The following is a 14,095-nucleotide window of genomic DNA, read 5'->3' as shown; positions in this document are numbered from 1 at the left end:
ATGTCCAGAAGGTCTTTTAGCAAACGGATTTGCATCTTGGACAGACAACAACTCCACGTGAAATGGACCTGTCACCCCCAACTTTTCTCCTGGGACTCAATCGAACTCATCTGGCCTTTGGGCCTGGTGTTCGACTATGACAGAATACAAGCCATCATGGCTACCTCCGTACACGGACTTCGATGTGGTAGACATACATGCTCTCTATTTTTCATGGGACTCTTTAATCTTTTATCCCCACCCGTCCATACATGGACGCATGCTCGTACTACTAACTTCTAGGAAACAAATATGTCATGGCTACGCACCACTTTTACATGCACAACATATCCGAACAATATTCTCTTTTCAACAAGCCTGTATAAACATCAACGTCTCCACACAGGAACAATTTTAACAACTAACCCTTTCTCTATACAACCCGTTTCCTTACATCTTATTCTTACTAACGAAGATAACCAATAAAGTTGTTTTTAAATGTTAATATGAAGTTTCTTGTCATCAGTTTTACAGTCTCTTCAATCCCTGGCAATGCTGGGTGGTCCTGCTAGTTAGAAAAAAACATCAAAATCATCAGTACAAATGATTGCAGTGCATTATAAACATCGTGTACACATTTAATCAATCGTATTTAGATGTTGGGGGGGGGGACAATACATCTGAAGAAGGACACTTTAGGGGTAACATGTAGAGAAAATGTCACTTATGAAATTAATAAAATTTGCAATCTTTTCTGTAGTCCAACCATATACAGTAGAAATAAATTTTAGTCTATACCTGACTTGCCCATCCAGTTTCAATTGTAAATGTCCAACAATTTTTTTTTTTTTTTTCATTCAAAGAAATACTACAAATGTTCACCTCTGCATTGCAAGCACATCTGAATAGTTTTCTTCTACTTGAACGAAACTCAGCATTCACTGTTAAATTGATGACTTTTATAGGTTTTCGGGTATGCTGAAAACAAATATCACATTTGAATTTGGGGCAGACAAGTAGTTTTCTCGATATTAAAACCTTTATTATCCAATGTAATTCCTTATGTTTTTAATGGAGGCCATGTTTTTCCCCCCCAACTGAAACGTACTAATGTACATGCGTGTTAAAAAATACCACCTCTCCTCCCCATGTTAAGAATGGCAACTGCCACTAACATTCATTAAATTGGAAAAAATGTCTTAATATCCAGAAAACTACTTGTCTGCCCCAAATTGGAATTTGATATTCGTTTTCAGCAGACCCAAGAACCTGTAAAAGTTGTCAAAAGATGAGTGTTGAGTTGCTGTAAAAATTTACGTTTGACTGCGATGGCGCTTTTTAGTTTAGGAACAAATTAATGATTTTGATAAACATTCCCTTTATTTAACTTGCATTGTTTAAATTAATTGGACTACTGTTCTCATCTTGAGTGTTATTTTCACAATGTTTCAGCTGATATAATCTCTGATCTTCTGTAGGTGTGTCTTGTCGAACTAAGGAGGTGGGGGAGGGGATCTGCATGGAATTTCGAATGGAACTCCCTGATTTAATCTGCAACGACCTGTAGCATAACTGATAAAGAACAAAGTAAAATTCAGTTCTAAGCAACACTCTTCTGGTGGTTGAAGGTTCAATCCTCGGTGTGGGCAGACCTCTTCCTGGTCATGACCGAAAGAACGAGAAGATTCTACCCTCATGGATAAAATAAACGTTTGGAATTCTGTGCAGATTTCTGAGCTTGGCAAAAAGATTCCTCGAGTTCGGCGGCAGACATCTGAAGAAGGTCTGGGGTTACATCAGCCAAAATGTTGTAAATAACGCTTGAGATGAGAACAAATAATCCAAATTAATTATTTCTAAAAAATTAAGAAACATTATTTAAACATAACTCAACACCTTGGGTGGTGGTGGGGGGCATAATGAAGTTTGGAGAAGCTAACTTGAAATCACACCTCTTACTGATGAAACTATCACTAAAGTGTTCCCCACATACAAACGGTGATAAAACAAAGACTGTTGGGCATTGATAACTGAAACTTGGTGGACAAGTCAAGCATAGACTGCAGCTTATTTGTAACAAATATAGTTGGAATGCAGAAAAGATTGTGAATTTTTTTTAAAGATTCCATGAGTGGAATTTTATAAGGACAGGCATGTGCTAGAAATATTCATATTGATGAGGATATATATATATATATATATATATATATATATATATATATATATATATATATAATGTTTTGTCATAAACAGTTACACAAAAATCTGGTATCAACCACTCCCCCATTCATCATCTACATTTTGTGTGTGTCTCGTATCATTTTTGCTTTTGCCTTTATTTTTCACACAACCCCCCCAAAAAATCCTCATAATGCTTCTTTTTTTTTTTTTTCCTTTTTTTCTTCCTTTCCCATCCTCGTCCTGTTTGCGTCTGTGTGTGCGCGTGCATGTGTCTTTGTCAGGTGAAAGTCATTCCCGCATAGATGTGTCTGAATCATCGAGCACAATCACCAACGATGACACGAGTCCTCCACCGATGGGTGGTGAAGGTTATGATGGAGACACAAGTCCGACCGGTGGTCGTGAGCAACCCGGCCAGTACCACTTATTGAAGGAACTCGAAAACACGTCTCCCAGCAGCCCGAGCACCGATGAGTTGGACTTGAAAAACAACGGAGCGATTCCGAAACAGTATTCTTTTATGCAGAACTCACAAGAGCAGTCCGAAAATGTCTCCAGCAGTCCATCAGGTATGTTTCGGTGTCGATGGGGTAAATTTCAGGACTTTCTTCCCCTGTCATTCTTTCCTTTTCTTTTTTCTCCTCCTCCTCTTCCTTTTTTTTTTTTTTTTTTTTTTTTACAAAGGAGTCACCACTTATCAAGGCTCTGAGGCCACTCGAGGATAAGGGTTACTGAGTGTACAGTAGTTAATGGGACAATATCGTAGTAATGATTAGTAGTAAAAATTTGGTAAATTGAATTACTTAAGGGGGTGGCTCATCAAGAACTTGTTTACATTGGACTTGAAGTTGACGATATTGTAGTCAGTTGGAAAGCAGGGAAAAGGAAGAGAGTTCCACAGGCGTACAGTTCTAAGAAAGAAGGTTCGTTTATGGAATCTACATTTAGGTTTAGATGCAAATAAAGAGTGGGGGGGAAATTATTGATCGTGGTCTCAGATAGACGAGTGTTTTTCGTGAAAGTTAGGCAAGGGAGGACCATAGATTGGAGCTCAGACGAATACTTGCCATGAAAATAATGATAAAGTAGAGACATGCTCACAGCGTCTCTTCTGTGGGAAAGAAGTTGCAGGGAAGAGGAAATTGCAATTTACTTGGTGGACTCAGGTGATCTGACACTGCATTCACCTGGAGTAGTCTTCACAGGTGCATCTTGGGCTGGTGCATCTGCTGCTAGTCTCTCGCTCCTAGACAAGGTTCAAAAAAGAGTCGCCAATCTGATAGGCCCTGAACTGGCATCTAAGCTTCAGCCTCCGTCCCATCGACGAAACGTTGCATCCCTCTGCCTGTTCTACAAGTATTTTAATGGTGAATGCTCTGATGAACTGCAGACACTTGTGCCCCCACGACGTAGACACCCTTGACAAACCCGACAGGCAGCTAAATCCCACCCCCACGCAGTAGAGATCCCTAGATGTAAAAGATCTTTCTACTCCAGTAGTTTCTTCCCCAAAACCGCTAGACTCTAGAATTCCATTCCAGGTCCCTGCTTTCCCCAACTGTACTAACATGCAGAAGTTCAAGTGTAACTTGAACCGACATCTTGCTGCCCAAATCCCAACATAGTGCCCCAGTAGTTGCTGCCCTGATAGTAGCCCATACACCAAAGTGGCAATGTGCCTTGTTTGGGGTGAAAATGTAATAAAAAAAAATTAAAAGAAAAAAACTGTTCCTAGTCAAATCTTCAGTTAGTTGCCTCTGCACTTCCAGCTGGAAGGGGTGATTGGAGCTATCAACTTGTAGATAAATTCTTCCTTGAGACGTCAAAGAAAGTGACCAAGCTAGCAGAGTTGGTTTTTGTCCAGAATTCCGCCTATATTAAAAACCAAAATTTAATAAAAAATCTGTATGATGCACGTATCTGTAACAAACCAAAAATGTCATGTTCCAAAAATCATGTAAATTGATCAAGTAGTTTTATTTTTGCATAGAAAATCATTTTTAAGTGATTAATAGAAATTTGTAGGCATTGTAACATAACTATGAATTATTGTTGGGTTATCTTCCTTGTCTTTTGGGTTTTTTTTTTTTTTTTCAAAATGGCAGGTGAGACTGTCACTCCTTGGATACTCATAAGTCTTGATTTTCTTTTTCCAAATAAAATTACTTGATCAATTCATGTGATTTTTGGAATATGGTATTTTCATTTTGTCATGTGTACATAAATCATACAGATTTTTCTTTTATTTTGTTTTTTGCTAAAGGGCAAAGTCTCCTTTTAAGGAGAGTCCCTGTGATGCTGGTGCTGTTGCATCTTGCATTGATGCTGCGATTTGAGATTTGATTGGAGAGATGCACAAAGATGCGATAAAAGCAGTATATGCTGCAAACCTCAAATTTATTTGGATCTCATGAAGGTGATGGGTTCTAATAAGATGTGCAATTTAAAATTTTATAGAAAATTAAAGTTTCTATAGTGTTATTTTCTAGGGAGAAGACAACTTGTATACTGTTAAAAATAAGAATGTTTGTATTTGGTGTAGTGTTAAAGCTATGCATACACATTTGTCTTTGGGCTTTATTATGAAGTAACTAGCGAGGGGTACCCGGCGTTGCCGGGGTGTTTGGAGGTGTGTGTGTGGAAACTCCGGAGGGGGGGGGGTTAAAAAAAAGAAAAAAGTATGAGGATCGAACCCGAACCCTTGAGGCAAAGTTATAAAATAAAGTGTGAAAAAAAAACGTGCGACATTAACCATTGCCCCACCGCGAGATGCTAACGGAAACACGTTTGAATTTATTTAATTACTTGTATTTGGCAGGTGCCCGTTTTAATGAGTTAATGAGGTCAAGTTTGACTGCGGGATAGTATTTCATTTACTGTGGGAACGCTTCCCAAGATGTTATAGGAAAAAGACTAACCCACATGCGGCGAGCGACAAATGTTGAATATTTATCTTCCCAAAGTCGAGCAAATTAAATAGACAGGCGAGCTTCGTTGTTAACTGTGAGATATTACGATTTATATGTGATATAAAAAGTTTTAAAAAGTTGTTAGGCAAGCGACCGCTTCTCTGAAAAAAGCCTTTTGTAGACACACAGAAAAAGCGAACACACCTACATACATTTTCGCTTTTATATATATATAGATTTCTTGTAGAGCTTCTCGATATGGGTTCTGTATGACAGTGTCCTTTCGAGCGCCATGCCAAGATAAGTTGGTTATATGGTATTCTCTAGGACTGTACCTCCCTAGGTGATGTTGAGCATCCTTTGGACTAGGCGGTTCTTAAGATAAAATAAACACGCCTTAATTTTACCTAGGTTCGGGTTGAATTGTGACTTGTAATAATATGGTGACAACTGCGTGGGTGCTTGCATCAACTGATTTTCGATGACTTTGAATTCATTTGAATGGGTTGCGAGGCATATGTCATTCGCGTAGATGAACCTGTAGACATTATGGAATATCGGCGTGTCATATGTATGTGTTGAACAGTTTGGGGGTCAAAACTGAACCTTGTGGGAGGCTGTTCTTCTGCGGTCTCCACCTGCTCTTTTTAATCCCTCCATCTCTACATAAAATCAACAAATTTTCTTTTTTAGATATTTGATTATACGGATATGCACTATAAGATCTCCCAGCAGGCTCTAAACTTCCTCAGAAATAGTGGGTAACACTCAACTAGACCCAAACGAAGTTTGACAAAACACAGGACAACCTGCACAAGTGGCGTTATGTACAGGACGTTCGGTGTTCCTGCAGTGCCGCTATGCAGGCTATCGCACACGTCTTCACAGACTGTTCCTTAAGCGAAGCATGCTCCAATGTGGACTTGAGTGATGCCTTTGTCACTGCCCGATGATGGAGCGAAGCGCTTTGATGACGGTTCTAAAGTAAAAGGTTATCGGAGCAAGACATCAACATGACCCGTTTAGTTTGAAACATCTCCGATGCAGACCTGAGGGATGCCTCAGACACTGCCTGACGATGAGTGAAACTATGATGATAGGAATGAGTGTCAATTAGTAAAAGGACAAAATAGGGAGCGGAAGTATGATGTACTAGGCTGCCTCGACCTCTTTTCGAGCAAAACATCAACGTAACCATGTTCAATTCGAAATTGCCTTCAAGATTAAGTATGGTAGGTTTCCATTGCTTTCCAGACTTGTATACAGTGCCTGTTATTCCTAAATCGTCACCCATTTGATACTAGCAAGGCTCAATATTGCTTAACTTTTGCGATCTATCAGAAACCTGTCGATCAACATGATTATGCCATATTTCTGTTTGAGTACCCACCTTCAAAATAATCTTAAGAAAATATATCTTTTTTTTTTTCTTTTTTTTTTTTTTTACTCCTTATTGGGAAGAAGGATTTTTATAAATTAGTCTTTTGCTAACTCCCTCCTCTGACACAACCTTCACTCCTTTTCTGCTTTTCATCTGGTATGAATGGTTCATTATTTCCTATTATTTCTATTTATGTTTCCGTTTTTTTTTGTTTTTAGCTGAACGTATACAACATGACCTTTCCTCCGTCAATCTATTGCAAAAGCATGAAACACTATAGTCTGTAGATATTAAAATGATTATTGAGTATACATATAAATAGTAAAATGTATGATATATCATGAAATCTTATGGAGACAGAATATATAAAAAATACAGAAAGGAATATAATTAAACACGGGAAGAAATAAAAACCCAAACAATAGATTGACTGGTTTCAGTCATTTAGAATCCAAAATAAAAATGGTCAATGTTTTATCTAATTTTTTTTTTTATTTCTTCCTGTTTAATTATTTTATTAATGTTTTAGTTTATATAAACTTTGAACTTCTTCAGGTGCTTTTTTTTTTTTTTTTTTTTTTTTTTTTTTTTTTTTACTCATAAACCCAATATTTGAAGGTATTAAAATTGTTTAGAATATATTTTAGTGCTGGGATGATTAATCAGAATTGGAAAAATCAGAACTTTTGGGGATATCGGAATCAGAAAAATTTGTGCCTGTTTTCCAATGCCAAAAACGATTCTTTTAGCTGTCTTTTTTTTAAAATTTTATTTTATTTTGTTTAAAACAAAATCTTCTACTACTAGTAGTAACGATAAGAATGAATATTTATGATTTTTAACTACCAGTAAAACTAAAATGTATAAATTCTTATATAAATATATTTTTTATGTTTTTGAAAATATCTGCACATTTTAACATGTGTTTTTGACAGTAATCGGAGAAAAAATAGCAACTTCCTAGTTAAATATTTAGAAGTTTCTAAAGAATCAAAAATTTAGTACGGAATCGGTAATAATATTGAAATCGTTCCGTCACTAATATATATATAATGTAAAATGTTCGATATAATCATGAAATCTCGTAGAAACAATTTATAAAAACACTGACTTGAGGGATGCCTTGGACACTGCTCGACGATAGATCACGTGAAGGATCGAAACGTTATGATGGTGCCTATAAAAAGAACATCCGTTATTCATTTGTCTGATAATATAAGATAAACACACGATGACGGAATGGAAGATGGCGAATTAACTACTTTTAGGCTGTAGTGAGACTTGAACCTTCAACCCCCAGAAAGAGATCACTTTGAAATAAATGTTAATCAACTGGTTTATTCGTTAAGTGAGTGTTTTTGAGGTTGAAGGTTCAATCCCTACTACCGGTGAGAACAAAGAATAGCATAATAATTAAGACTTGTCATGACTGATGAAACAAGACCAATTTACCCTCTCGGATTAATTAAGTAAAGAGTTTGGCTTGAAATTCTATATATGCTCTATGTGATTTTCGTCCTCCGATAAAGGAGGGGTTGAACCTAGTAATTCACTTCCATTCGTTTGTTTGCATTTTTCTCAATAACCATGCCTTGGATTTTTTTTGAAATTTTGCACAAACATTAGTCATGATGAAAGTAAATTTTTGCCATAACAAATTTTCTGGGATAACTCTTGGTTGCCCCCCCCCCAGGGGGCATTATAGGGGTAAAGTTGCCTTCAAATCATTCGTCCATACTTTTCTCAATAACCAAGTGTACAAACATTAGTCATGGTAAAAGTAAATTTTTGGCAGAATGGCTTTTCCGATATAAATCTGGTTGTCCCTCCCCCCTCCCCAGCAGACTTTATAGGGATAAAATTGCTCCTAAATCGTTCACTCGTAGAGGAGAACCCTGCATACTCAGCTTTTTACAAAGTAAAATCTACTTTCTCCCTCTCTCTCTCTCGCTCTCTATATATATGTATGTAGTCATCCACATACAGTACTGTTTCGTTGTATCACAACTCATCAGTGCGGCTAGACTAGCACCTTTTCCAAGCCAAGGATTGAACCTAGAACCATCACGTTGATAGTCAGTTCTACCCACAGTAGCGGCGCTCGCAAATGACCTCAACAAATGTCTATTTCAAACAAACATTCGTCCAACATTTTTTTTTGTAGTGCTCAAGCCGCTTGTCTTTTTATTTACAAACAAAGAGCGAGCCTCGAATTTACAGCCAATTAAGTAGTGGGTGAGATTATTTACGACAGTGTCCTACCCGAAGAGGGGGGGGGGTCTTAAAATATATTTGTAGTCATCCACATACAGTACTGTTTTGTTGTATCACAACTCATCAGTGTGGCTAGACATACATATATATATATATATATATATATATATATATATATATATATATATATATATATATATTAAGATGCTATATATAAAGTTCGACATATAGGTTCCCAAGATCAGAAAGATGCACCTGAAGCATTTCTCAGTTTTCATCATCTGAATGTCTGAATTGTACAGATTATTAATCATTATCTCCAAAATTCTGAAACAAGTCACTTTAGAATTTTTAAAGATCAACTCACGAGATAGGGAGGAGTGATCATTTTATGTTAACTTTATATAGCAAATTGAACCCTCATCTACTTTCTTCAAAAATAAAAATGAACAATATCTTTAAAATGAATGGCAAAAAATTTAGATGAAGTGAGTCCTGTTGTATACGTTTTTATTTTTTGAATTGTTAAAATTTCTTGTTTAATGAATTTTCAGGATTTTCTTGTTTCAGTTCGACGTTTTGCTTTATTGATCAATTTTTTTTTTTTTTTTTTTTTTTGAAAACTTCAGAATTTTAAAACTTTCTCTTCAACACTGTTTAACTTATTTTTCTTCTCTCAGCTCAAATTTTACTTATTAATTTTTGCTTTCTAATATCTGTTTTAATTTTTGGAATTATAAACTTTTCTTTTTCTTTTTTGACTGTAAAAAAATATTATTTTTAATTAAAATATTTTGATTTTAGATTTTAATTTTTTTATTTATAATTTTTGTTTTATTTTACTTTTGTTTTATTTTAAAATGAAGGTTTATTTTTCTCTGCTTAATAAAATAACATTTTTTTCCAGATATTAAAAAAAAATTACATTTTCATTGGATTTTTTTTTCTTAAAACAAAACTATTTTTGTAAAACCTCTTTTGTTTTGGGTATTTTTTTATTTTTTTTTTTCCGCTTACACTTTGAATTTCTTTTACTTGATTGGTGTAGTCGGGTCTTGAAGTACTCGTTTTACGGTCATGGAGAGGAGTCGCCCTGTTTTTAAAGAGATGTTTCTTGATTTGCTGTCAGACAAGTCGAGAAATGAAGAGTTCTTTCTCGGTTTGTGACTTTTGTTATAAGTTGATAAGGACGGATTCTCTAGGTGTCATATCAAACAGGGCAGTTTAAACTGACTGGTCAGCAGTTTGATTGGCCTCAGTGAAGAGCTGTCATTGTCTCTTGCCTCAAGGTGACTATCTCTGGATCTTCCATCTTTGCACATCTGAGCAGCAAATCTCAATCAAAATTAGATCAATACATTTTCTCACCCTGCAATTCAATTGGCCATCTTTCCTCACTTCTAACATCTCATGGCCATGTATCGTTTAGATTTACCTTGAATGCATACAAGAATATTGCACTCCTTCATGTTTAATTATTTTTTTTCAAATTTTAACCTACGCAAATAATTTTGCATACTTCTAAAGAAGATAGTAATCTGTTGATGTGAGATCTGAATGATACGGTGGGCAAAGCATCATTTCTTTGGAGATCTTTGGTCATTTTTTTTTTTCTTTTTTTTGACAATTTGAGGTTTAGCTTCATCCTTCATAATTGCCTAGATCTCTAACTTCAAAAAAATAATTTTTATCCCAGATTCCTCTTATATTAAGAAACAAAGATAAAGTCTGTGTGATCCATGTACACAGGATGGAATAAAAAAAGGTCATATTCCAAAAATCACATAAATTGATCAAGTATATATATTTTTTTCTTTTTAAGAAAATCAAATTTCATGAAGAAGCGAAGACTAGGTGTCTTGCTTTGCCATTCAGAAGAAACAAAGAAAGATCCTTTTAATTCAAATTTGGGAGATGAAAATTGATCTTGTAATGGCTATGATTTACTATTAATCCCATAACATTGCAAACTAATTTTTTATAAAACAAACTTGATCAATTTACAAGATTTTTGGAATATAATCTTTTAGTTCCGTCACGGGTATATACATCATACAGATATTTCTGTATTGTTTTTTTAATATAGGGTAATTCTGGACAACCACCAATTATTTCTGAATTTTTTTTTTTTTAATGATGCAACTTTGTTTAGGATTTTATATATACTTTTAAATAATGCAGCAAGGAAGCTACACACGGAATATTTTCATAACCCCGGAAATAGTTCTGGATGTCTTCATCTAATGTTATCTCTTTCCATTTCTACATCCTGTTCCACATTATCCATAATTTCTTTGATCAATCAAGATTCAAGATTACACACATAGAATTGAAATTAATTTTTAATTAATATTTTCTCTCTAAGATAAAATGAAATTTTACAGAATTCTTTATTTTAGATATGTTTTATAGAAAGTTGCGGAATTGAGGAAATCTTTTTTTTTTTTTCAACATTTATATTTTTGGTGTTGTTAGCCTGTTTCCATTTTGTTGAATGTACATGAATTTTGTAGACTTTTTTTTTTTTTTTTTAACTCCTTGAGTCTGATTTTTCTCCCAATTAAACATTGTTTTGTTTCAATTAAAAAGAAAATTCTTTGTTAAAAAAAAAAAAAAAATGATTTCAGTTTGATTTTTTTTTTCCATCTATCTCTTTTTTATTTTTAAAATTAAAAAGTTTTTAAAATTATATTTCCATAATGTTTTTACTAAAAATGCTAACTTTCCTAATCTTGAATTAAAAAAAATTATTTTAAATTTTATTGAAACTAAAATTTAAATATAAAAAAAACGTTTAAATTATATTTTATTTTTTTAAATTCATTTTTCAGTCCGTTTTAAAACTTTATTTAAAAAAAAAAAAAAATTTGTAATTTGGAAATGTTTTTTTTATTTTATTATAGTTTTAAAATTTGTATTATTCTAAACTTAAAAACTATTTTAAAAATTTTGCCATCTTAAACCCAAGTTTTTTTTATATATATATCTTCTCTATTCTCACCTGCAAATTACTGCTAAAAATTTAATTGCTGAAATATATTATCATGAGTTGTGTTCAATTTCTGAAAAAAAAATTTTTTTTGATGAATAAAAAAGAACCATTCTAATTTTAAAATATATATATATATATATATATATTATATATAGCGGTGCTTGTTTAGAATAAGAACGAAAATCAAAATATTTGTTAAAATTGATCGTATCTACTTAATTGTCATCTCGAAATTAGTAAAATATTTAAAAATTATGAAAAATGATAAAGTACAAAATTAATTATTAATGAAAATAGTTTGAAAAGAAATAAGCGGAATTCCAAACTGAATTACTTCCCATGTTTAAGTTATATTTCAAAAATAATAATGACAGATCAATGGATCAAGAAATCATGAAAGTACATTTTATATAATAATGTAGTAACTAGCGGGACCTATGGAAATTCCACTTGTTCATACGTAATATATTGATGTTGGCATTCTGTAAATGGAGACACTCTGATATTATTGTAGCTCTTTTGTTAAAACTGCAAAAGTATTTATCTAAGCTAGCAGGAACGCCCCGGCATAGCCCGGTCATAAAGCATGCTTAAAAATATTTTAATTCTTGCCGATTTCGTATATATTATTATAGAGTTAATGTTCTATCGATTGTTATATATTATATAGTTCCGAGTTCAAAAATAAAAAAAACATATCCATATGACTTGGGTGCATCAGCTTGAATAGAAACTAAAACTTGTGAAAAAAAAAATACATGTTTATATATATATATATATATATATATATATATATATAACTTAAGTTTCTTCGGCTATCATTGAAAGCAAAACCAATATTTATGAAGAATATTTTGATAAAATTATTTATTACAAAAACATAGATTACTGGAACGCAATCAGCTATAATCGAAACTAAAACTTATGAAAAATTCTTGGTAAAATTAATTATTACAAGAAATGGAAGTCCATACCAATTAAATAACAGTCAATCGGATGTAAGCATGATAGCTTGTGTGTTATTTATTTTGTCTATCTTATTAAAATATTGATATGTTACTAATTGCAACATGACAAATAACATTGCTTTTGGTTGAAATCGACATAATTATTAATTAGACAATTTTTTTTAATGGGAATTTAATTTTTCCATTTTCGTTCTTATTCTGAAAATGCACTTGTATATTTGACCATCTTGAACGAATTTAACTAAAATATGAAAAGAAAAAAAAACAAAGTTTTACTTTTCATCTCAAATCTATTATTCATTTGGCCCACCCATCCCCGTTTTTTGTCTCCAGATGAGGGTCCGTTCAATGCGTCCCCTGACCCTCCAGATCCTGAAACGCTACGCAGGAACATCATTGAAATCTTAGACGACAATAACGAATTCCCTGAAAAAATGCGAAAATTAAAAGCTGTCGTGCAACCAACAAGTAAGTGTTTGATGCTTTGCGTAATGCTTTCTTCATCATTCTCTCGCTTCTATCTTCGCTTCCATTTAATATCAGAAACTCTAGTTGCACGCCTCCTGATCGCGACATGTTTTCTGAAGCTACAGAAAAAATAAAAAAATTGACATTCTAGCCTGAGAAATCATTGTCAGAATTCAAAAGACAACCGCTAAGTTTGAAATGACAAAGCCAACCTAATGATTGTGAAAAAATATATAATTCATATAAGATGATAGAATATATGTATAAAAAGATGAGTAAATGGATGTTAGGAAATCTTAACTTTTATGAATGAGGGATAATTTATTATTTATTATATAAAGAACAGTTGTTTGTGTGTATGTATGTTTGTATGTCTGGCTAAAACTCAAAAACGGCAGAACAAATACCACAAAATTGATATTTTCTTGATCAATGTTGCCCTGGACAAATAATATATAAAATTTATAAAAAATATTTTTTTGACCTCAACTGGTGCAGATTTTGTCTAAAGGAAAGAAACTCTGATGGTTTTTTTTTTTTTTTGTGGAGTTACTTTCTTTGCGCCGATTTATTTCTCAGGAATCTATAAAAAGGAGCCTGTGTGTACGTATACCCAGAGAAAGGAATAGGGAGAAGGAAAAGAAGTGGAGGTAGATAAATAGATATGTTTTAATAAAAATGTTACACTTTTGACCCACAAGATAGCCCCACAAGTTTAACAAATAAGGTTATTTGGTAGAATTTTTGATACTACTACATTTTAAATCCTGTTTTTCTGCGAGTCTCACTTGGCAATGCCCAGAGAAACGGAGTTACCAGATGAGACACAAGCAGACAACACCAAATTGGAAGAAAGAAAAAAAGGGAAGCGTTTCAAAAGATCCATTGCAAAAACAATAAGCGATTATTCTTGTGACAAGGATAATGAACAATTCTGGACAGAAAATTTTTTTTTTTTAAATATAAACAAAAAAAACTTATTTGCAAAAAGAAATTTTTACAT

General features: G+C 33.4%; 1 protein-coding gene across 13 annotated transcripts in view; it reads left to right on the top strand.

Moving 5' to 3' along the window:
- Positions 1-14,095, top strand: part of LOC145255819 (pecanex-like protein 1) — a 269,992-nt gene that overhangs the window by 181,238 nt on the left and 74,659 nt on the right. For 6 of the 13 annotated variants that reach the window (XM_080114531.1, XM_080114532.1, XM_080114525.1 and 3 more), the window contains 2 exons: positions 2,442-2,729; positions 12,958-13,092. The exons of 3 other annotated variants lie outside the window; for them this stretch is intronic. In XM_080114531.1, the coding sequence (XP_079970657.1) occupies positions 2,442-2,729; positions 12,958-13,092 (423 nt within the window). The remainder of the gene's footprint in view (positions 1-2,441; positions 2,730-12,957; positions 13,093-14,095) is intronic. 4 more of the 13 variants (XM_080114535.1, XM_080114526.1, XM_080114533.1 and 1 more) reach the window with 1 other exon arrangement.

Source organism: Euprymna scolopes, chromosome 31 (genome assembly GCF_053919585.1).
Source record: "Euprymna scolopes isolate OS-2025 chromosome 31, ASM5391958v1, whole genome shotgun sequence".
Taxonomy (NCBI): Eukaryota; Metazoa; Mollusca; class Cephalopoda; order Sepiida; family Sepiolidae; genus Euprymna; species Euprymna scolopes.
This window is presented reverse-complemented; position numbering and strand designations above follow the sequence as displayed.